The sequence below is a fragment of the Corythoichthys intestinalis genome, chromosome 2, assembly GCF_030265065.1.
Source record: "Corythoichthys intestinalis isolate RoL2023-P3 chromosome 2, ASM3026506v1, whole genome shotgun sequence".
NCBI lineage: Eukaryota > Metazoa > Chordata > Actinopteri > Syngnathiformes > Syngnathidae > Corythoichthys > Corythoichthys intestinalis.
The window spans coordinates 20,502,820-20,526,388 of record NC_080396.1 but is presented as its reverse complement, the minus strand read 5'-3'; the positions used below and the strand labels follow the sequence as shown (position 1 = coordinate 20,526,388).

Sequence of the window (23,569 nt, the reverse complement as noted above, 5' to 3'; positions counted from 1 at the left end):
ACCCAAACTATTTGGGAAACAAAAGTGTTTTTAAATGCCAATGTGATGAAACAAACTAGGAAATGACACTTAGAACCTGGGAACAAAATATGTGTTACATGATGTAATTGGCAATATGCGATCCTGTGATGTCTGTTTTTTTTTTTAAGTATACATTTACAGGATTTCCCTCATTATTTCCCAATGCAGGCACACTCATGAGCTAAAGCTGCATCAACTGCTTGTACGAGTGTGTGGATGGGAGCAGGTCAAGCCTGTGTCTGTGGACAAAGTGGGGATTTTCTTCCGTTATGCCACTCCAGACAGAAACAATGCATCCAACATGGTAAGCAAAATCAGCCTCAAAATCAAATCTATTGTGAACTCATTAGAAATAATGCTATTCCCCACAGGTTGGCAGTCCAATCAGCAGGACTAACATTATCCATCCACATGTATACGTAAGTCATGAGAAAAAAGTATTGTCACTTTTAATCTGAAATGAGTACTTTTTGTCCAAATTTTATGGCCACAACTAACTGTTGATTGACCCTTGTGAAAATCTTTCACTCAGTTCTCTGCGCTGCCTCCAGTAAGAGTGGTCTTCTCCATTACAATGGAGGGAAGTGCCAGGAAAGTTATAACTGTGCGCTCAGCTCTCATTCTGAAAAATCGTCTTGATGTTCCCATGGAGATCAGACTTGACAGCCCCTCTGCTCCGGACAGTATGCCACTACTCTCAATTTTCAAAATAACAACGTTACAGGAGTATATTGCTGCCACATTAAAAAAAAATATATATATCAACATTTTAAATGATAATGATCCCATTTTTACATAATTATCAACACTTTGTTAAATGAAACTATCATGTAAAAACAGGATATCTTATGTAAAAACTAGGGCTGTCAAATTTAACGCATTAACGGGCGGTAATTTTATTTATTTATTTTTTTAATAATCACATTAAAATATTTAACGCATGCGCGGAATGACCCGCTTATGCATTGCCTCAGATTACAATGACGCACTCGAGAGCTAAGAGGCAGAGAAAGGTGTCTTGTTTTGTGCTTTTTCTTAACAAAGGTATACCACACGCGACGTGCTGGCACTTTTTCTTTATTAGCACATTCAGGTTCAACATTAACACAGTTTACGGCTCTCACCAGGCCGTAACTCTATCTCTCTCCTGCATCATGTGAATAAACAACATTTTGGCGCCGCGTGCACTTTAAGGTGCCTCGGATAATTCTATATCAGAATATTACAAAAGGCAAGTGGACACAGGCCTTCATTGGACCGCGCCGTTTATTAGCATAAACTTCGGCAACTCCTTCTCAACAAACATAAGTATCATTTAGTGAAAGCACAACAAAAATATCTCTCAAAAAAAATAATGTTCACAAAAAGAAAAGCGCTTCAATCTGTATTAATGAGGCCCTATTCTCACACAGTTAAACAGTGCAAAGAGAACTGGCATTCCCAATCAAAATAGCTATGCAACATACACATAAAACTTACTCAAGACTTTGGTCAAACTCTATTCAAACATTTTGTTTAGTTCAACAAATACATTGGATGGCAATATTTATTCACAATATACAAACTATCAGAGGTCAATTACGTTGTGAAGCCAGCACTCAAATGACGTGAATTACAATGGCTGGACCAGTAAACAGGAAACTACGGCGTCAGTCGAGGGACAAAACACACAATTTGGCTTGATTTCTAATTTAATTTAAAACTCGCCATTGACACATTGTGGTGTATTTAGTGTATCTAGTTTATTTTTTGATTGAAAATTTTACAAATTTTATTGAAACCAAAACATTAAGAGGGGTTTTAATATAACATTAGTATAACTTGCACTAACATTTATCTTTTAAGAACTGCAAGTCTTTCTCGTGGATCCCTTTAACAGAAAGAATGTTAATAATGTTAATGCCATCTTGTGGATTTATTGTTATAATAAACAAATACAGTACTTATGTAAAGTATGTTGAATGTATATATCCGTCTTGTCTTATCTTTCCATTCCAACAATAATTTACAGAAAAATATGGCATATTTTAGACATGGTTTGAATTTGATATTACGAGTAATTAATTTTTAAGCTGTGATTTACTCAATTAAATTTTTTTATCGTTTTACAGCCCTAGAAAAAAAACAATGGATGGATGTGCATAATAATTATATAAAATAGTGATATGGACTTTTTGGGGTCAGAGTTTGGCAGCAATGTGCTTCTATACAAAGTATCGTGTTTATTGTCCTTTATTCCCTTATCAACTGTATGTTTCTGTCAACAGAACCAGTGGTATTGCCTCCCATTTTGCCCGGCCAGGCCTTGGCAGTTCCACTCCACCTGACGTCATGGCGACTCCAGGCACGGCCTAAAGGCTTGGGCTTATTTTTCTGTAAAGTTCCAATCCACTGGACCAGCGTGGAACGGCCCGGAGAAAGCAGCAGCAGCAGGAGGGACTGCCAATCAGCAGACTTTGACGACAACATGAAGCGTAACTTTCGGTAGCTTCATTGACTCACACTTTTTTGCTCTTTATCTGCTCTTGGTCCTCACTTGATTTTATATCTCTAAACTTGTTAAGGTTTTGTGTGGTCATAAAAAAGGAAAACTACCCCGACCAACAACCTGCTAAAAGGGTGTCCAGTACAAATCAGATCTATCGCCAGCCAGGTCACACTATTTACCTGTTGCCCACCATGGTGTTGGTCAACTTGCTACCTTGTGATCTCAATTACTACGTAAAGGGATCAGCCATAAAAGGCTCACTGAAACCTGGAAAAGAAGCTGTGCTTCATGCCGTGGACACCTCACAGAACATGGAGCTAGGTCAGAAAAGACAAAACGTCAACTTTTTGCAATGCATTTTTGTAACGCTTAATCCTACTGGAATTCCAGGTGTCTTGGTTGAAAACTTCCCTGTGTGCAAAGAGCTTCTCATTCCTCCTGGAACTCAGAATTATGTAGTGAGAATGAGGCTGTATGACACCAGCAAGCGTCTTCTTTGTCTCACCATTCGCATCATCCTGCGGGCGCACGGAGCATTGAAAATCCTCATTTCCGCCCCCTACTGGCTAATCAACAAGACAGGTTAAATGCTTGATTAATTGAAATTTGTCCATGAATAAACTTGCTCATTTCTTTTTCTTTTTCAGGCTTGCCTTTAATTTTCAGGCAAGACAATGGAAAAGTGGATGCAGCAGGCCAGTTTGATGAGCATGAATTAGCACGAAGCCTCAGTCCATTGCTTTTCTGCTACACTGACAAAGAACAGCCTGCTATGTGAGTTGGAATCAGAACATGATCTTATTTGGCATTATTTCTAATTATTTAGTTCACAGGTGTCAAACTCACCGCTTGGGGGCTAGATCAGGCCTGTCACATTATTTCGTGTGGTCAGCAAAAGTAAATTATGTGCGTCAAATGCATGTTTCTCATTAAAATCAAATTTAAATAAAATTTGTGTAGTAGTTAATCTCTAATTGAGGGTAAATTTACTGTTTTTTCCTTATTTTCTTTAATGATGAAATAAGGATTTTTTAAAAATAAAAAGTACATTTTGTGTTACTTGTTTTCTTTTTTTTTTTAATTTAAGAATAAAACGATACATTTAAAAAGAGTACTTAATTTTCCCCTATCAAAAATATATAAATGAATGATTGAATTAAAAATTAAAAATGTTTTCTCCTTTTTTTAATAAGCAAATAAAAATGAATATTTCCTTTTTATCGTTTTTGTTCTTTAAGAACAATTTTTTTAACCAAAAACGAATATTTACTTACCCCTTTTTGATTTTTAATAAAAATGTAAATACATTTATTAATAACAAAAAAAAAAAAACATCCCTCGCTGCTTCGCGCTTCAAACTTCCCGCCCTCAGTCCATCGGGGATCCCTCCCCCCCCCAATTAAGAAAATAAATGCAGTATTTTATAGAGTTGATCCGATCACGTACTCATTCACTCTCGCTCCTGCTGCTTTTCTTGGTCAGGCAGTGCACTGGAGTTGCTCATTAAAGTTAACGATGATTGACAGACAGTTAAGGTTTGATCTTGCCAGAGACGCTTGTAAGCGGAAACTTCAAAGTGCTGCATGTGTCAACATCGTTTAACTTGTTTAACAGTTGCTGTGGCAACTCATTGTGTGTAAGTGAGCAGCTTGAGCAGATTTGAGTGGACTCGCTCAATGAATCATTAAATAAAGACAAGCATTTTTCTACTTTTTTTTTTTTTTATGGATTCGGCGTATACTTTTTTTTTTTTGGTTTAAAAATAATTCGGTGGGAGAGTAACATGTTTAAAGCTTATCAGTATTATTAAATTTGAAGTGCTTAAAAACCATTTATGAAAATATGTATACTTTTTTTTATTATACTTTGGGTGAAAAATTAAGTGTCTTATATGTATCTCTTTCCAATGATAAAGCTGAATAAATACATTGAACACACACAAAAAAAGGGGGGATGCTACTTCGCGTTTTTTCACTTATCGTAGCTGGTTCTGCTCCCCATTAATTGCAAAAAACGAGAGATTGTTCGGCAGTGGCTTGTGGGGGGGTGCGTGGGGGGTGGTGGCCCTTCCCCTCATCCAGGGCGCGGATGGCCCTGGGACCACCCTGGACCCTAGACCCTGGCAGCCCCCTTGCTGGAGGAGGGATGGGCTGCGCTGGCCCGCTCCCCCGATTGACTTGGGAAGGGCTGTGGCCCTGGGGCCGCTCCCGCGCAGCATTTTCACTCGTCTGCAGGACTGTCACATATCTGATGGGATTCACGCATGACTAGGTGCAATTAAACACACTCAAGTAGAAAAACTCGATGTCAGGATTCGCGATCAGGCAGCATAGAATAGGACACAACATACTCACACTTACAAGGGATTCACACAAATACTGGGGTTTACACCACACGTGGCTGATTTGTGTACACTTTACCCCTCCCAATCACTTATCTTTCTGACTCCTAGCAATAGCACCAACATATTCATATTTAGTGTAGGCGTTCAATATATTTCTTGTTGTTGTTTGTGCTTCTTCTGTCTTTCTCCTCCTCTCTTTTCCTCTGTCCCGCAATAACTCCGTCCTGTTAGCTGCTTTTTCCTAATAAACGAGGCACGTTGAATAATCAGAATGGGAGTATGTCATACTCCCATGTGATATATTAAAACTGTTCAGAACTTCAGACAAATCTGACACTCAGATTTTCATTCTCCATGTCAATCAGCTGAGGTAAAATAATCAAGGTTAGGCTAGGTTTTTTGAGCTTTTAAAAAAAAAAAAAAAAAAAACACATTTATTTCTCTGATAAAAATCTTTTTAACTTTTTTTTTTTTTTAAACATTACAAAATAAAAAAAAAATACAAATATGTAAGAGAATATTTGCTTTTCAAGAGGCTGAGAGAAGAATAGACATTTTTGAGGTCAATTATTAACCATTAATCAATTATCAAAATAGTTGTCGATTCATTTGATAATTATTTAGTTCTCTATTAGTCGATTCATCGGACTAGCTCTAATTGGTTAACACATGATGTAGCCCATGAGAAAGATTAGTTCTGGTACCAAAGATTATCTGTAAAAATGAGGTTTTTACAATAACTTAATATTTTTTATTCCAATTTCAATGTCTTATATTCAGGTGTACTATGCGAGTCGGAAAGGGGATCCATCCAGATGGCGTTCCAGGCTGGTGTCAGGGATTCTCTCTGGATGGAGGGAGTGGAGTAAGAGCCGTTAAGGTCATCCAGCAGGGTAACAGGCCTGGACTCATCTACAACATTGGTACGTTGCTGTGATCTAGCTTGTACCAATTGGTAGCTCACTCAATTTTTATTAAATGTTAAAAAAAAAAAAAAAAAGAAATTATATCGGTATCACATAGTAACACTGTTGGGAGCTTTGAAAACATACTGTTGATGGTTTTAATCGTAGAAATTGAATTTATCATGCTTTTATCATCCTTTGCCAACATAGGTATCAGCGTGCGCAACGGAAAAGGACGCTACCGAGACACTCACATTGTGACTTTTGCCCCACGCTACTTGCTGGATAACAGCTCCTCACACAAACTTGCTTTCGCTCAAAGAGAGTTTGCTCGAGGAAAGGTGAGGAATTGTTCTTGAAGACTGATTTTCCTTAGTTTTTTACCAGTCCGGCAATTTTTTGGGTTGATAAATGGATACATCCGATTTATTCGTAGGGTACAGCCAACCCGGAGGGTTACATCTCCACTCTGCCTGGCTCCAGTGTTGTTTTCCACTGGCCCCGAAATGACTACGACCAACTGTTATGCGTGCGCCTAATGGACTCCCCGACGTGCACCTGGTCAGGAGGTTTTGAGGTCAACAAGCCCAAGTCCTTCCACGTCAACATGAGGTGAGAAACATGTTGCTCTTTCTTAACATTTTATACAGTACTCACTATACAAGATACCCTGTTTTGAAGTGAAATTTTAGGATAATGTAATGTTTACTTTTGAATGAATGTCTAATTCAGTGCTTCTTAAACTTGCTAAAGGTACCGAACACCACCAGTTTCACATATGCATTCACCGAACCCTTCGGAATTATTTGATACTGAAGCGTTTTTTTCCACCCAAATGCCAAACCGATATAGCTAAGCTAGCAAGCAAATTCCCGCTATTCAAATTTCAAATTTAAAAAATTTAATTTAATTTAATAAATTTGGTGTTTTGCAGTTAATTTTCACAATGGAAAATTACATTTCATGTCTGCATTCTTTCATTTTTTTATTCATTTATTTTAACCTGCCCTGTTCAGCAGCTTTGACACGGAAAATAGCAATCTGAGTCGCCTTATGGTCTAAACAGCTTTAATGTATCACATGGGAGTTTGACACATACTCCCATTGTAGTTGTTCATCATGTCTATATTCTCATTTTATGGTCGCATCCTTGCATCACATACTATTGTCATGGTGGAAAATGTGACGCAATTTTTTTTTTTTATTATCTGCGCAGTGCACGCTGCCTGTAGACCTGTTATACTTCCTTATCATGAGTCAACCTTCCACTGAGCAAACCGGTTCCTCCTCCCATTAAATATCGGGCTAGGTGAAATGGAATAAAGCCTGAGTTATACTCCCGCGTTGCGGTGACGGCGTAGCGACTACGGCGTCATTCGACATTCGATAGTTCTGCGGTGAGGGAACGCGTTGCTCTGTAATTCACCGCCAAGCCACTAGAGGGATGTGGCGTTATATTTGTACGGTTTTGGGGCATGATTGTTGACTACTTCCGCTAGTCGGAGAAAAAATAAACAATGCAAGATGGAACTCTTGAAAGTAAATATTCTGCTCATTAACACTGAATAAATATTGAACATACAAATGTTGACGGGCAGGCGACGCAGAAGACGGTTTCGAGGCGGTCTGGCCGACTTTTGATGCCGCACAGAGAGTTTTAGACTCGGGTGGAGAGAGCTAGCTGTGGCGGCTAGCTTCAAACTGGCGTCGAGCACTGCGTTCAAGGTCTGCAAAGCCCTCCAGCCTGATTTGTTTGCCGTGTCCTACAACCAGCCAGTGGGAAGCCATAGCAGATTTCTGGCGTCTAGGGAACTTCCCAAACTGCGTTGGGAGGCTTGATTTTAAGGTTATCATAAAAAGCACCGAGGCACTCTCAATCAGTGATGATGTATTGTGTGTGTGTGAACTGTCTGTTATTGAAAATTAAAGATCAAAACAACTCTTTTGACACCAAATCTGTGCTTTATTCTTCATATACTTGAAACATATGTACACAGTAAATGATGAAGTGCACCAACCAAAAAAACGACATAAAGTGATAAAAAGTTGGCAGTTTTTGGCCGACTGTGTCACCGCTTCGTGTGGCCACTCGATTCCGACCACCCACGTCTCGGTGGTTCTTCCATTTATTAATTTTTTCGATCGCCGACCTTGCCATTTGGCAGTCACAATAATAATTTCTTGACGAGACTTGCTCTTCGATGATACTCCCGTCGGCTTGGTGCATTTTTGCGTGTAGAAAATAATGTTTGATTCTATTCTACAATGGCGGTGTTTTCGCCCGGAAACAACAGTCTGAGCGGACCAATCACAGTCCGTTTTCGCTACGTCAACGCGTCTACGCGACGCGAAGGTTAGAAAAATCGAGAGGTGCGCGTCAGGCTACGGCGTAGGGTCGTAACTCGATTCTTCCTTGACGGCGTAGGTCTGACGCGGAAGTATAACTCGGCCTTAAAGCAGAGGTGGGCAAACCGGTCCTCAAGGGCCGCAGTGGGTCCTTGTCTTTTTTACAACTGATGTAGCACAAGCAGTTTTACCAATGAGAGGTCCGGGAAAACGTGAAACACCTGACTGCAATCAACTGATTACACTTGTAAGACACCAGATTGGTGAAAAGCTGTCCTCTTGATGGGTTACAACAAAAAACCCGCACCCACTGCGGCCCTTTGAGGAATAGCTTGCCCACCCCTGAAATAAAGCCTGTAAACTGGAGGCAACCCAGTCCAAAACCTACTGTAGTCTAAATTGACACTTGGCCTTTAGTCACAGTATGAAAACAGGCCCTGTGTGTCTTAGCCTTCACCGAACCCCTTAGACTTACTCACCGAACCCCTAGGGTTCGATCAAACCCAGGTTAAGAACCAGTGGTCTAATTGTTCCAAGGTGTGCAAAATGTACTAAAGTCATCATTGTTGTTGCATTTTAAAGGGACACCATGGGGAATTGCTTCTTCCTCCGGACAGAGATCACCATCAAGGGAGCCACCTACCAGATCTCCTTCACTGACACAGACCAGCTACCCCCACCTTTCCGTATTCACAACATCTCGGAAGTAAGCGGCTGTTTTGTTATATTGCTTGTTGTATGATTTAACATGTTTGAGCCAAGGTTGTAATACTGTAGTTTTAGATTTTAGTAGAGGTGCAACAATTAATCGACAACTACTTTTATAATCGTTTAGGACCTTCTTCACCTTAAACTTGTCAAAATTCTTGCATAGACTTCATAATATGTTAATGGGAAACGGGGCGCGGGGCTGATTAACAGGGGACCTATCGCCGTCAAAGCTGACCAAGTGGAAACACAGACAAAGCGCTTATTATGTTGAAAATTCTTGTGAATAAATGCTTAAATCCATGAATTCTTTATAGATATGGACGTAAAACAGTCTCGATTCCTGATTAAAAGCAAAAAAAAAAACAGGGAGTTAGCTTTATTTTACGTAAATATGTCGAATGTGCTGCTAGTTTTTAAGCCACTGTGGTGCCACCTTATCACCACAAGGAGCTTTTTACGTTGAAAATTCTTGCAAATAAATGCTTACATCCCTGAATTCTTAATAGATATGGACGTAAAACAGTCTCGATTCTTTGTTAAAAAAGCAAAGAACCGGGCAGTTAGCATTTATTTTACGTAAATATGTCAAATGTGTTGCTAGTCTTTAAGCCACTGTAGTGCCGCCTTATCACCACAAAGAGCTTTCTCCGTTGAAAATTCTTGTGAATAAATGCTTAAATCCCTGAATTCTTTATAGATATGGACATAAAATAGTCTTGATTCTTGGTTAAAAGCAAAAAAACAGGCAGTTAGAATTTATTTCACATTAATATATCAAATGTGCTGCTAGTCTTTAAGCCACTGTGGCCTGCCTTATCACAACAAAGAGCTTTTTACGTTCAAAATTCTTGTGAATAAATGCTTAAATCCCTGAATTTTTTATAGATATGAACGTAAAAGTCTCAATTCTTGGTTAAAAGCAAAAAACCGGGCAGTTCGCGTTTATTTTACGTAAACATTGCGAATTATGACGCCAATGCCATAGCAGTTAATTTCTCGCATTGATTTTTTTCACGTTTCAAAAGGCATGCATGGTACGATAAAATTATAATTACCATGAATCCTCGAACAAATGAGACAATCTTTCCTGGTCGTATGCGGTACAGCTTTCCTAGAATTTCAACCTAAATCCGGCATTGGAATTGCTGCATGTGTTTGAGAATAACTGCGACCAACTTCGACCGACTAAAGCGGAGTGTGGGACGGCCCTCTACTTGAAGCCGTGGCGCAGTGTCAGGGGAATGTCAATATCATTATGAAGTCTATGATTTTTGATATTATAACGTACAGTACAGTGATACCTCAGCTCACGAACATAATTGGTTCCCAGAAAGTGTGCGTGAGGCGAAAAGTTCGTCTTCCGAACATTTATTTCCCATAAGAAACCATTAAAATGAGAATAATCCGTTCCCAGGTCCCCATAAAACATAATTTTCTACTAAATAAGCCTTAAAACTACACAAAAATATACCTTATTTTATGTATAATAAGTGTGCTATTGTATTATAATTAAAGAAATAAACTGTACTGTATGATAAAGTTGTTTTATTTACCTTTGCGATGGTATGGGAGTGGGAGGAGTGGGAGGAGGAGGAGGGAGGGAGTTACTGTTTGGAAGGAGAGTGTTACCGGCAAAGTGCGCAGTTAGCGTAGACTCCACTGCTGTGCCCCCCACATGCTTTTGGTTGTTAATAAAAGTGCCCACAAAAAGCCATCCGACGCCTCTGGGTGTTTGTATGCACGCCGCCTCCTTTCTGGAGAGGAAATCGGGCGAACCGAAGACAACCGACGACAACGAGCCAACGTGACTCGCCGGTCCACTTCTCACGACGGTGGGAAGCTGAAAGCACCGCCAATTACCAGTCGAGGGCGAATTGGTAACACGAGTCAACTTCCATAAGGACTGTATGTAACTCTTTTTCGGTCCCATAATAGCAAAAGTACACTCAATATGGTCCAAAATGTCTATCAAACACAAACCACGTCCGCACTCAACGAAAGGGAGGGGACGAACTGGGACGCCGTGAGCGTGCGTCAGCTTCTCGTGGCGCTGTCCGACCGCGTGGCTTGGTTCGTCCGCCGAAAACTAGTTCGCCAGCAGAGACTATATGCTCGCGAATTTAATGTTCTTGAGGCGAAAAGTTCGTGAGCTTAAGCGTTCGTGAGCCGAGGTATCACTGTATATACATTTTTGCTGTTTGAAAAAAAAACTATCAGATTTAGTAGTTATATTTATATATTAATAAAAAAATGATCATTTGCCTGTAAAAAGGGTTAAAGGTCATAAGTGACAATTTTGTGTGAAAGAATAAAATAAATTTTAGTTTTCATTCATTGTTGTGGAAATGTTTTTTCAATTCTAGTTTTCATCAATTCGTTCATTTTTGTTCACGATAACGTTGGTCTGCGCATGTACTATTAGAAGCAAGGTGGTTGAGAGACACATCATATAACTGTAGGAACTGCAGAAAAAGCTTATGTTATTTCTAGTGTTGCACCGATACGATTTTTTTGGCCCCGATACCGATACTTGGCTGTGCAGTATCGGCCGATACCGATACCATACCGATACCACCCCGATTATATATATATAAATATATATATATTCCCCCCCCCCCCCCCCCCAAAAGAGCTACATAATTGGATGTGAAATCATTGCTATCAAGGCTTTGTCATGCTTTTGCTTACCTTTGCAAAATAGGAAAAAGACTAGTACAAAGTATAATACTAGCCCAACAGTAAGAAAGTAAAATAAGTTCATAATAATAAACTCTGAATGAACTGAGTAAACTTTTTTTAAACCTCTCAAAGGCCAAACAGTGCAACTTTCATTCTGCTGCTGGTTAGATTGTGTTTTGTTGCTGGGCTGTTAGTGGGGGCGTTCCTGACGTCACACCTGAATCCAATGCGGGCTCATCAACGCAGCATTTAAGCACGGGTGAGCTCAGAGAAGGCTGCCGAGATATTTGCTTTGCTGATCGCCATTTGACATCTCGCACTATAGTCTCGCTACATTTGCTTGTTACGCCCCTGCATTGGGTTTTTTCTGGTAGTGTGCTGCACTCGTTTGTAACCTCTACCCTGTGCAGGTACTTGAGTGTTTTTATTTTGGCTTTTTGGCTCGCTGCCTATCGTCTTAGTTATTAAATCTTCGAGTTTGTAGTATTGAGCTCCGTCGACCTGCTGTCACGGACTCCTTTTGTTATTTCTACTATCCCGCGATCGCTTGTTATTTTTTGTTTGCAATCATTAAACCCTTGTACTTATCCCCCGCTTGTTGTCCGCTTCGAGGTTCAACCTTGTTTCCGCATTTGCGGACGCTCACAATTATAAGTAATAATAATTGACCACAGCATCCCGTCTCTCTATTAGCCTCGTTTTTTCGGGAGGGGGGGAGTCCCTTATTTCTATTTCTAAAAGGTGTTGGAAACAGTTCCCAAATTACTGCAGCATTTCTTTCAGTAAAAGACAATAAAAGTTAAGTAGACGTAGTGAACTGACCAGAGATTGTTGCACCTGTCTAGCGCCCTTCCTCTGGATAGCAGTCCTGCTCTTGCAGGCACAAACTCGTTGTGTTCGTTCACGTTTCGTCTTCACATGTTTTATCAGGTTCGAGGTGTTGAAACTGGCCGATTTAACTCCACATCTCGAAACTTTCAGGCCGCAAATCTTGCACGCAGCCATTGATTTTAATTGACGGGATTTCTATTTTGAAATATTTCCCGACCGCCGCCATGCCGCCATGTCGGCCATGTCATTGGTCAGAAGTGGCTATTGGCCCGTTCTCATTGGTCTGGAACAGGCCAATAGCGATAGTTGTTTGGTGGTCACGTGTCATCACACAACACAGAGACAAAGTGTAGTGAGCGCCAGGAGGGGAAAAAAAAGGCTGCGGTCAAATGTTATAATAATGGACCGGTAAATGGTATCGGCGCCGTCTTTGTTGGTACTCGCCGATACCGATACCACCATTTTGGGCGACCCCTGCTGATACTAGTATCGGTATCGGTGCATCTTTCGTTATTTCGTTAAAATACATTTTGATAAGTGTTGCTGAGTCAGTGTTTTCTGGATTTACCCAATTAGGATTTTCAACTCTGCTTTAATCAACCCCCAAAAATTTTCCCAAATCTTTTCAGGTCCCTGTCCAATTCTGGCAGCACGGTGTGGTTGACATCAAACTCCACACTGAAGTGAAGGCAGACTCTGAACTGGACTACGCCTGTGATGAGCAAACACTGCCTCCATACTTGACTCTGACTGTAAAGGGAGCCGGCTCATCAGAGGTCACAGCCGACATGAACTTCTTCAGAGAATACAACAAGCTCTACTATGAGAACTTCATCTACATCGCTGCCACGCACACCTTTTCACAGTACTTATCAATTAAATCAGCATTTTTGTTTACAAAAGACATGAGAGTTAATTATTTTTCTTGGACACAGGAGTGGTGGCAGGAGGCCTGTTGGCAAGAAACACCCGGTAACCTGTGCAGAATTGGTTCTTGATGTGGACACAAAGACACAGAGGGTCATTTTGAAAAAGAAGGTATTATTTTAAGAAAAAAAATGATTATTTTCTGCGCAGAGTGACAATGGAATCGTTATTGGCAGGAGCCTGGGAAGCGTTCCCAGCTGTGGAGGATGACGGGAACCGGTATGCTGTGCCATGAAGGCTCCTCGCCACCTCAAAGCAAGCCTGCCCAACCACGTCCAATGGACTCCTCTTTGGTTTTAGACATTGCAGGACTTGCTGCTGTTAGTGACAACAGGTTAGCACTATGTGTTTTCAACTACATTATAGCTAGGATATCCCCGATCCGATCGTGTGATCGGAAATTGGGCCTGATCACATCATTTTCAGAGGTTTGGAATTGTGTAAAATAGATCGGAGGTTTTAAATTTACAGTGGTACCTCATTCATTTATTCAGATTTCATTCAGAGATTTATTTGTCATTGACACCAGCTCTCACAAGATCACAACAGATGAAATGAAATTCCGTTCGATGAGTGAGCATCGGGCCGCTGCAAACTTTGTTCCGCGCCGCCACTTCTCTCTCTTCTTCAGAAATTACAGAGCAAGTTACAAGTAGACACACATATATTATAGAGCAAGTTACAAGTAGACACACATACAGTGAGGAGAACTAGTATTTGATACACTGCCAATGGGTTTTCCCATTGGCAGTGTATCAAATACTTGTTCTCCCCACTGTATATCATACAACATAGCATGGGAATGACACAACACACAGGTCACGTGCAGGGATTTTTTGTACAAAAGAAAGGAGAACTACCAGTCATGGCTGGAGGAAGGGGAGGGGGAATCAGTGATAGTAAGAAAAAGGCGGTGGTGGACTGAAGGGGCGGGGTTGTGTTAATATGTGTATGCGCAAGTGCATCAGTATTTGTACGTGTCTGTAGACAAAATAAGAGTCGCTTGGCCCTGCGACCGGCCTTGGGAAAGAGATCAAGGGCAAGAGTTGGGGCCATCAGCACGGCTCTCTCCAGGAGAAGGGGGGGTGGGGTAACGGTGTTCGGGAAAGGAAAGAAAAATTATAATCAAATTAAGCTGAATAAGTAATTTAATATGTCCAAATATGGTTGTTCTTCAGTCAAATTCGCGCTTTAATGGTGTAGGCGAGATCTCAGGTCCTTTAAGTCATTGCCAATAGTTGCGGTCTGCCTCGACAGTTCAGTCACCTGCCCCGACAGTTCAGTCGACTGGCGCAAGGTAGCATCCACTTTTCTCCATCCCTCCTCGGACCGAACCGTGAGTCCACGGAGCCAGTTCTCAGTCTGAGCCTCAATGCGATCTTCCAATGCCTTGAATCGCACCATTTGATCCATGGTCGATTTGTTGATTTCCTTGAAAGCTGCCGTCCTGGAAACTTTCCGGTAGAGCAGGGCACCTCCTAAGCCAAGCAGAAGGAACCCCACAACCATCACGCCAAACAGCCAAATATCCTCGATATCTTTCACAGACAGGACAGTAAGACACGCTGGCTTCCAGTGATCCCATGAATCTCTCACATAATCAGCGGCGAAGGTCCCGTCCGGGCAAGACGGCTTTCTGGTGCACCGTGTCTTGTTGAAAAAGTCTTGTCAATTGCGCTGAGGGACCAACTAATCAGATCCATTTTCGTATGAGAGACCACCGCGGTTGATCCACAGAAGAAATACAAAAAAAGCAGACAGACTAGACTGATGAAGATAGCAGCAAGCAGCAGCAGGGAGGAAACGTCTGCCCCCGTCGAAGGCAGGAAGAAAAAGCACCTCTATTTACATATAGAATTTTCAGGTTAAGACACGTCTCAGTGGGAAAATGTGTTCCGACAGCTTTACGTGAGTATATTTTATTTTTTACTCTTTATTATGCACAACTTAGATTTTATATTATTGTGCAATAATGTAATTGTAACATGTATTTGTTACATGTTTTGATGCATTTTAATGCATTATAAAATATATATGTCTGAATTTTGGGGGGGCTTGGAACAGATTAGGGTATTTACATGGAAAACGCATCTTTACTTACAGAATATAAATTGCGAAACTAATTCCTGAATCAATTTTTGTACGTAGACGCCTGCCCCCAGTCAAATTGGATTGGAGGTCTTTTTTCGTCAATGGCAGCGAAACATGATCGCTCAATGCCAGCTTTCCATGATGAAATCTATAACCAGGGGTGCACATAAGTGGTCCGCATGCGCGCATGCATACTGGGCGTAGACAAACGCGCTGGTCCTCAACGGCTTCCATACGCTTTTGCGTCCCGATGGCTGACCACTGTATTTGCGGCGGACACGAGAAAATCACTTCTCAAAATGTCAAAGAGGCAGACCCCACTGAGTAATTATTTCCGTGTTCCCCCACCCCCATCAAAAGACATAGATGACAGAGACGTCACCGGAGCTACCGAAAAAAGGACTTTTGCTGAAAAGTGGCTGCAGGAGGTACCATGGCTAGAAGCAAATGATGCTCGCTCGGAAATGTGGTAAAAAATTCGTGAGAATCCTAATGTCGCTGATAAGAGCAGCGCATTTTATGTAGGGTCAAAGAATTTCAGCCATCCAAACTTTGAAAAGCATGAAAAAAAGAGCATGTGGCAATTAAGCAAACTAGCAGTGTTGGGCACGTTACTTTAATAAAGTAATTAGTTACATTACTCACCACTTCTTCCAAAAAGTAACTGAGTTAGTAACTGAATTACTCTATAGTAAAAGTAACTAGTTACCAGGGAAAGTAACTATTTCCGTTACTTTAAAAAGAACTTGTTGTATGTCAAAGAATTTGAAATTTTCTGAGCAGTATTCGAGTCAGTGGAATAGAGAACAGACAGGTAGTTAACTTGTTACGTACTTCAGCAAATTTTAATTGCTTACCACAGATGTCGACAAAAGCTTTGCCCTGGGACATAAATAACACATTACATGCAGGTTCTTTCCTTTGATTTCGACAAACTTGAAATAGTGTCTATATCTCCACCTCTTAAAGGACAATTTTTCTTCTGAATGCTCTGCCATCCCGACCCTGTGCATCTGTTTTGCGTGTGTGTTTGCCGCACGCGCTGTTCCGGTTTGCTTGTGAAAACACCAGCTCTGATTGGCTTACAAAACACATGACTCTAACCCTCAGCCAATCACAGTCACTTCCATCGCATCTCTCGAGGGGATGCATTCAGGTAGGCTCGTTTCCCGACAATTCGCGTCACTTTCAAAGCGTCTGCCGTCCTCAAGATGGAAGCAGAATTATTGCTGGTTGACAGTGGGAGATGGGAACGAGGCTAGCATCATGTGTAGCAAACACAGAAACGTTACCAAACTTTGGAAAGCATTGTCTAATTGAATGAGCAGGCACAAACAGCTTGGAGTCAGAAGTACGTGCGCTATTCTCGAACCTGAACGTACCCAAAGTCTTGGATGACAAATCAACAGAGCAAAGAGTCGACTCGACACGGCTGGTAGTTTCTTCAATTTATTCAGAGTAAGTAACCCACCACTTTTGACCGTCAGTAACGGTAACGGCGTTGTAACGGCGGAAAAAGTAATTAGATTACCCCGTTACTGAAAAAATAACGCCGTTACGTAACGGCGTTATTTATAACAGCGTTACTCCCAACACTGCAAACTATAGATGTCAGATAGGACCCCACTCGCCCTATGGACAAGTGGCGGAATAAAGTTAATGAAGAACAGCGCCATACACTGACAAATGTGTTTTTCCTCGCATTTCACAAAGCTAAACGTGCACGTTCATTGAGCTCTTATGAGGAGGACATCCCACTTTTACAAATGCTTGGACTTAATGTGGGAGCCGCATAATGCCTTTTATTTTGAATTAGTGCTTTTACGTTTATTTCTTTACATTTCACTTCAAAGTAATGGCAATTTTGTTGTGCCAGTTGATAATCAAGCATTAATTGTTAATAAAATTAATTAAAGGTTATTGGCTCTAAGTAAAGCTTGTCATAATTTTATCGCATCAGGCGGGTCGGCTCTCAAGCTCAATGAGGACCAAGTCACATCTCCAGGTCCTCCTCTGGGAACCTGGGCAAAAAAAATATGTGCACCCCTGTCTACAACTGTCATTGGCAGTGAATGAGTAAATGGCTACAGGCAACAAAATAATCCAGAGGACATTGCAAAATGTATGTATAGTAAATTTTATGCTAAAATTTACACTATTGAATCATACACTTCACTATCAGTTGACAAGACAGCTCCCACAAACATTGTGCCACGCTTTCCCGCTGGGGGTCGACCCAGGCAGAGCTGAGTTGGCTTTCACTGTGATAAACTCACACACGCTGCGTTCAAATGCCGGATTTAGGTGGAAACAGGACAAATGTTTTACTCCATACAAGCAGGCAGGATTGTCTCAAGAGTGATTTGGTTGAGGATTCAAGGTAATTATTATATAAAAGAGCCCCATGCATGTACTTTCTACTTAAAAAGCTCTTTGTTTTCTGATGGCTGCGGGCCGCCACATTGAATTACGCCAGTACTTCTCAAATAGTGGGGCGTGCCAGAGCCATGCCACAGGTGCTGCATGTGACCTCGGGGAAACATACTTTTTTTACCGTACGAGAATAAAGTGTACTTCCACACCCACTTAGTAGGTGGCAGTGGTGCTCTCATTTTCAGAGTGTGTGCAGTATTTTTGAGCAGAAGAGCACACAGAAAAGAATACAGCCGGAGACAAGTAAAGACCAGTCTGTATACTGTGTGTAAAAATGTTTGCAGCGGACAGCGAGAATCAGTTAAGACATCACTTAAAAACGTTAGAACCCGTTCACATTGATAAGCAGCTTGATTGTTTTTCAGCGAAAACGTGCTGAATATTGCCAGCAATCGTCCCTCTTTGTCAATGTTACAGCAGTAAATCAGCATGCACTGTTAGCATGCTTAGTGCAAAATAACGCAACACCTTAGCAAAGGAACTGATACTGCCTGCTGCAAAAATAAAAACTGTCCCTCTGTCCAATGACACTGTCGTTTAATTTGAATTTATTATTATTGATTGATTTAATTACATTTTATTCTTCAGTATCAAATGGTCAAAAAAATGTACCTTGAGTATATTTTTACAGTTTGGATGTGACTTTTTTTATTCACGCAAATTGATGTGCCTTAACTCTTTTCCAAAACAATGTTCATAAAGGTATACTTTATTCTAAGTCCATTTATATTTTTTCCTTAAACATAAAAGGACAATGTTATGAAGAGGTGTACTTATAATATTTTTCGAGACAAATGGTACTGTTTACAGTGGCAGCAGAGAGTTGGGAGGCGCGCGAAACGTTTACGTCTTCGTGGGGGGGGGATAACAATAGTTGAGAAGCCCTGGATTACACAATAGCATAATTTTAGCTCGAAATAGTTACATAAAATGAATAATAACTGCCCATTTTTTTGCTAATAACCAAAAATCTAGACTGTTCCGTGTTCGTATTTAAAGAAATTCTGGTGATGTGCGCATTTATTTCTAAGAATTTTCAACTTAAAAAGCTCTTTTTTGTGCGATGGCCGCGATGTTGTATCCATACACAGTCGTGAAAGTTTACATTCAAATGATAAGGTTTTTTGGCAAAAAAAGTAATAATTTAGACTAGGGCTGTCAAACAATTAAAATTTTTAATCGAGTTAATTACAGCTTAAAAATTAATTAATCGTAATTGATCGCAATTAATCGCAATTAGAACCATCTCTAAAATATGCCATATTTTTCTGTAAATTATTGTTGAAATGGAAAGATAAGACACAAGACGGATATATACATAAAACATACTGTACAAAAGTGCTGTATTTGTTTATTATAACAATAAATCCACAAATGGCATTATTGACATTCTTTCTGTTTAAGTGATCCACGGATAGTAAGACTTGTAGTTCATAAAAGATAAATGTTATAGTTACAAGGTATAGTAATTTTATATTAAAACCCCTCTTCATATTTTCATTTGAATAAAATTTGTACAATTTTCAATCAAAAGTAGAGTTAATATAATAATAGGAATAAAAATAACAATAATAAGAATTGAGTGACCAAACTCTGAGTAATGCCAGTTCACTTTGCATTGTTGTTTAGCTGTGTGAGAATAGGGCCTCATTACTACTGACTGAAGTGCTTTTCTTTTTGTGAACATTATTTTTTTTTGAGAGATAGCAATATTATTTTTGTTGTGCTTTCACTAAATGATACTTCTGTTTGTTGTGAAGGAATTGCAGAAGCTTATGCCAATAAACGGCGCAGCCCAAAGAACGCCTGTGTCCACTCGCCTTTATAACAGATATATCTCTGTGCATATCTTACCCAAAATACAACAAGAGACACATAATTGCCACTAAAAGAAAGCAAACTTACCGAAATATGTGTGGAGCACAAAGCAACAACATAAACGTCTCACAACTGCTAATTCTCCCACTATTAGAAGGAATAACATTAATATGGAACGGCGCTGCGCTGCCCTCAAGCGGCCGGTGGCATTCTCTTCACTCCTAATGTCCATAAACGGCGTCATTGAAATCTGTTTGAGGCAATGCGAGAGCGGCTCATTCAGTGCATGCGTTAATTGCGTAAAATATTTTAACGTGATTAATTTTAAAAATTAATCAATGTCCGTTAACGCGATAATTTTGACAACAGCCCTAATTTGGACATTTCTGTGTCCATACAGGAAAAAAAGCCTTTTACGTGTTTTATTTTATGCAACATTTCAATTTAAAAACGACAAGGGCCAGATAGCCGGCAAGACATACCTCCATGCTGAGGCATTATATCACAACCAAGATAGCCGTATTTATCACCTTGGATGACGGGCTTTATTTTTAATAAAAATCTTTTTATGAACAACTAAATATTTCAATGTAATTTGTTTAGGATTCTTATTTTCTGTTGCATAACTGCTTTGAAAAATAAAACAGGATTGGCGATTTTGTTTTTTCGCTATTGGAAACCATTGCTGTACTAATAACCTTTTTTTAAGCTATAATTCTGGAATAGCTTTGTTCAAATTGCGAAAAAAACATTTGGATGTGCTTTTTTTCCCTCTAATAAATTTTCAAGGTATGGGATCGTGATTCAGTACTGACAGATCCCCTAAATTTGTGCCTCAGACTCACGTGCAAAAACATGTGATCGGGACATTTTTAATTGTACTATTGGATGGCTGCATCAGAGAAGTTTGAATTGGCAGTGTTTGACTTGAATATTTATCTTTTCAACAGTTTTGAACCATTGATGTTAAGGAGACCAGACCCCCGTCGCAGCACCACCCAAACATGGCACTTCAGTTCATGCATGCTCACCTGTGGCCTTCCCCGGCTTGTAGTACAGGTTAGTGCTGTCGTATATAGAAAAATGAGCCATTTCATGAGACCAATATTCCACAGTGTAATACTTTTTTTACTTATCTGATGAAAAATTTATGATTTATGACAGCCCCCACACTTTTTTTTTTTAAATTGACATTAAACACCTATCCAGGGTACCCGCGGGCAGTGTTGTTAATAACGGCGTTACAATATAACGGCGTTACTAACGGCGTTATTTTTTTCAGTAGTGGGTAATCTAATTAATTACTTTTCTCATCTTGGCAACGCCGTTACCGTTACTGAGGACGGAAAAGCATGCGTTACTATATTGGTCGAAAAGTCTGAGGGAGACGGACTCACCGAGACGACAGAGCAGGAGTAGGAAGGAGGCAAGAAAGTTGTGACGCCGAGCAAACGCGATGCTAGGTAGCTCCAATAATACATGTTGTTGCCGATAGCCTCCAAACTACGCCCGCATGTTATGGTAGACATGGTAGATATAACATGTACTGTACATAGATATAACTAGATGCAAAATGACAGACATGGCACTAAATGAGTTAGTAGACAGCCGCCATCTTATAGCAGTAGACTTTTTAGGACGGCTCTGTTGTAGAGAACCTTCCTAGCGAACCTTTTTATCTAAAATACTTCTAAATCGGCAAAATCTTGACTTGAATCTATCTTTAAATGATGAAACATTTTTAAAACTTTCATATGACGAAAGTAGAGAGAAGGGAACTAATGCAATAATGGGAGCAATTTTAACAACTTTTAACAGTTGATTCAGGGTAAAGGATAAATTAGGGTAAAGAATTGGGTTCGGGCCAATTGTACCAAAAACCTTCACAAAAAACTTCACATAGTGTGGCCAATGTTTTTTTTTTTTTTTTTTTTTTTTTTTTTTTTTGAGGGGAAAAAAAAAAAAAGTAATAATCAACAATTACTTTGCCAAGTAACTAATTACTCTTACATTCAGGTAATTGAGTTAGTAACGCAATTACTTTTTGGGAGAAGTAATTTGTAACTATAATTAATTACTTTTTTTCAGTAAGATTAACAACACTGCCCGCGGGTTATTAAAAGTATTAAAAAAAAGCATTGAATTTAGTTTTTCCATTATTAAAGATATTAAAAGCATTAAATTAGCTGTCGTAAGTCTGGATTTTTTTCACACTGGTTTTAATTTTCAAGAACATCTCAGTGCAACCTAAATTATATCCGTGACGGTTTTTTTTTTTTTTTTTTTTTAAATCCAAGATGACGCGTAGAATTTTTACGATGCGCTGCACCTCGTGCGTGCGCGCCGTTAGCATCATTAGCATCAACAGCAGGCAATCGCACAGTACTGTGTGCTAACGCAAGGAACTGCTCAGATGCCTTAGTTGTCTTAGTTGTTATGTTCGACGAAAGCCTCAACAAGATAACCAAGTCCAAACAGTTGGACCAGCATGTGAGGTATTGGATCGGCGACCGAGTCGCATCCAGATACTTTGGGTCGCAGTTTATGGGTCATGCGAAGGCAGTGGACCTGCTTAACATTTCAAAGTAAGTTTCCAATTTCTCCAATTAAAATGTGTTAGATGCAATAATGTATTTCTGCACGGTTTGCCTTTCGAATTAATGTGAATTTTGCAGTTTTAACTCAAGAGTTAACCATGTTAAATGGGGTATTGGCAGGTGGACAAGCCTTAGCATGGATAAACCGGAGTCGTAGATTCACCATCACTCTCAGATACACAACACGGTTGACACTGTCTATTATTGGAACGAGTGCGGGGTAACGTACTAACGTTGATCTGAATAACATGGCATGGTGATAGTCAAATTATAATGTAGGTTATAGTAAAACACCTCCTGGTATATTTAAATGTTTTTCTTGATTAAATAAGAGTATGGATTTTCTCTATCTGATTAAAAGAAATGTCTTCAAAGACATTAACATGTGGTTTTTATACTTCTTGTAATGTGATTAGAAAAAAACAATTTCCCAGGGAAGTGGTCATGTGTAGCTTTTTTATTTTGTGGTAATTAATGGTAAACTATTGCCATTTAGTGGCTGTTTTTTAAACTTTCACTGCCAATTGCAAGCACTTTACAGTTAAGGTGGCCAACTTGACAATCACCTACCTACCACCTTAACTAAGTCCTCTTTAAAGGGAAACCTGTTGTATTGCAAATGTAATTTCTGAAGTTGCTGTACATTAATAGTGTAAAATCCATTTTATCCTGGGAAAAAAAATTCTGAAAGACCTTATATTTAAATGTGTTTTAATTGTATCTTCAATAAATGTGCATTCTTTTGTCAAACACACTTAGTAATTGAGGTTAAATTTGATGTTCAGTGCTTTATTTTTTAAATATAATTCAATATGATCTAAATAATGGGTGCGAGAAAAGTATTAATTTTCAGTTGAAATGGCATTAAAAAAGGTCTTAAAAGTCTTGAATTTAGATTTATCAATCCTGGGGGGACCCTGCTATTATCATTGTGAAATCTACAGAATATTTGGTCAGTAATTGAAATTAATATGGATGGAGCAATTAAGATTGTCTTTGTGGATGATGTCAATGCATTACCAAATAATATGTTTCTTTGCCAGTGTGCTTATACATTGAGAAAAGTAGCCCTCCCTCACTTAAACAGTCATGGTGACATAAACTAACTTGGACCTCGTATCTCGGCTCCTGTAATCCCCAGTACTAAACGTTGGCATTGTTATATTGATTACATCTTGCATTAAAATTAAAAACAAGATATACATTCTGCAGAAGATTCAGCAATTACCAATTAAAGTTCTTTTCCTGCAGGTTCTTCAATGTGAAGCGTTATTCTGGCAAATCTAGGGGGAAGGCGTTTTATGCCAGTCAATATGTTGATCTAGTTGCAGTACCATTTTTGGCCATCAGTCCTATATTGTGCACCTTTAACATCATA

General features: G+C 39.7%; 1 protein-coding gene across 4 annotated transcripts in view; it reads left to right on the top strand.

Annotated features, from left to right (window-relative positions):
* vps13d (vacuolar protein sorting 13 homolog D) overlaps positions 1-23,569 on the top strand; it is an 88,732-nt gene that overhangs the window by 56,241 nt on the left and 8,922 nt on the right. For 3 of the 4 annotated variants that reach the window (XM_057822803.1, XM_057822813.1, XM_057822785.1), the window contains 15 exons: positions 190-325; positions 393-440; positions 554-704; positions 2,289-2,505; positions 2,586-2,830; positions 2,900-3,091; positions 3,157-3,283; positions 5,634-5,776; positions 5,969-6,099; positions 6,195-6,370; positions 8,687-8,810; positions 12,955-13,190; positions 13,261-13,363; positions 13,429-13,586; positions 20,545-20,653. In XM_057822803.1, coding sequence (XP_057678786.1) covers positions 190-325; positions 393-440; positions 554-704; positions 2,289-2,505; positions 2,586-2,830; positions 2,900-3,091; positions 3,157-3,283; positions 5,634-5,776; positions 5,969-6,099; positions 6,195-6,370; positions 8,687-8,810; positions 12,955-13,190; positions 13,261-13,363; positions 13,429-13,586; positions 20,545-20,653 — 2,296 coding nt within the window. The remainder of the gene's footprint in view (positions 1-189; positions 326-392; positions 441-553; positions 705-2,288; positions 2,506-2,585; positions 2,831-2,899; positions 3,092-3,156; positions 3,284-5,633; positions 5,777-5,968; positions 6,100-6,194; positions 6,371-8,686; positions 8,811-12,954; positions 13,191-13,260; positions 13,364-13,428; positions 13,587-20,544; positions 20,654-23,569) is intronic. The other variant, XM_057822794.1, reaches the window with a different exon arrangement.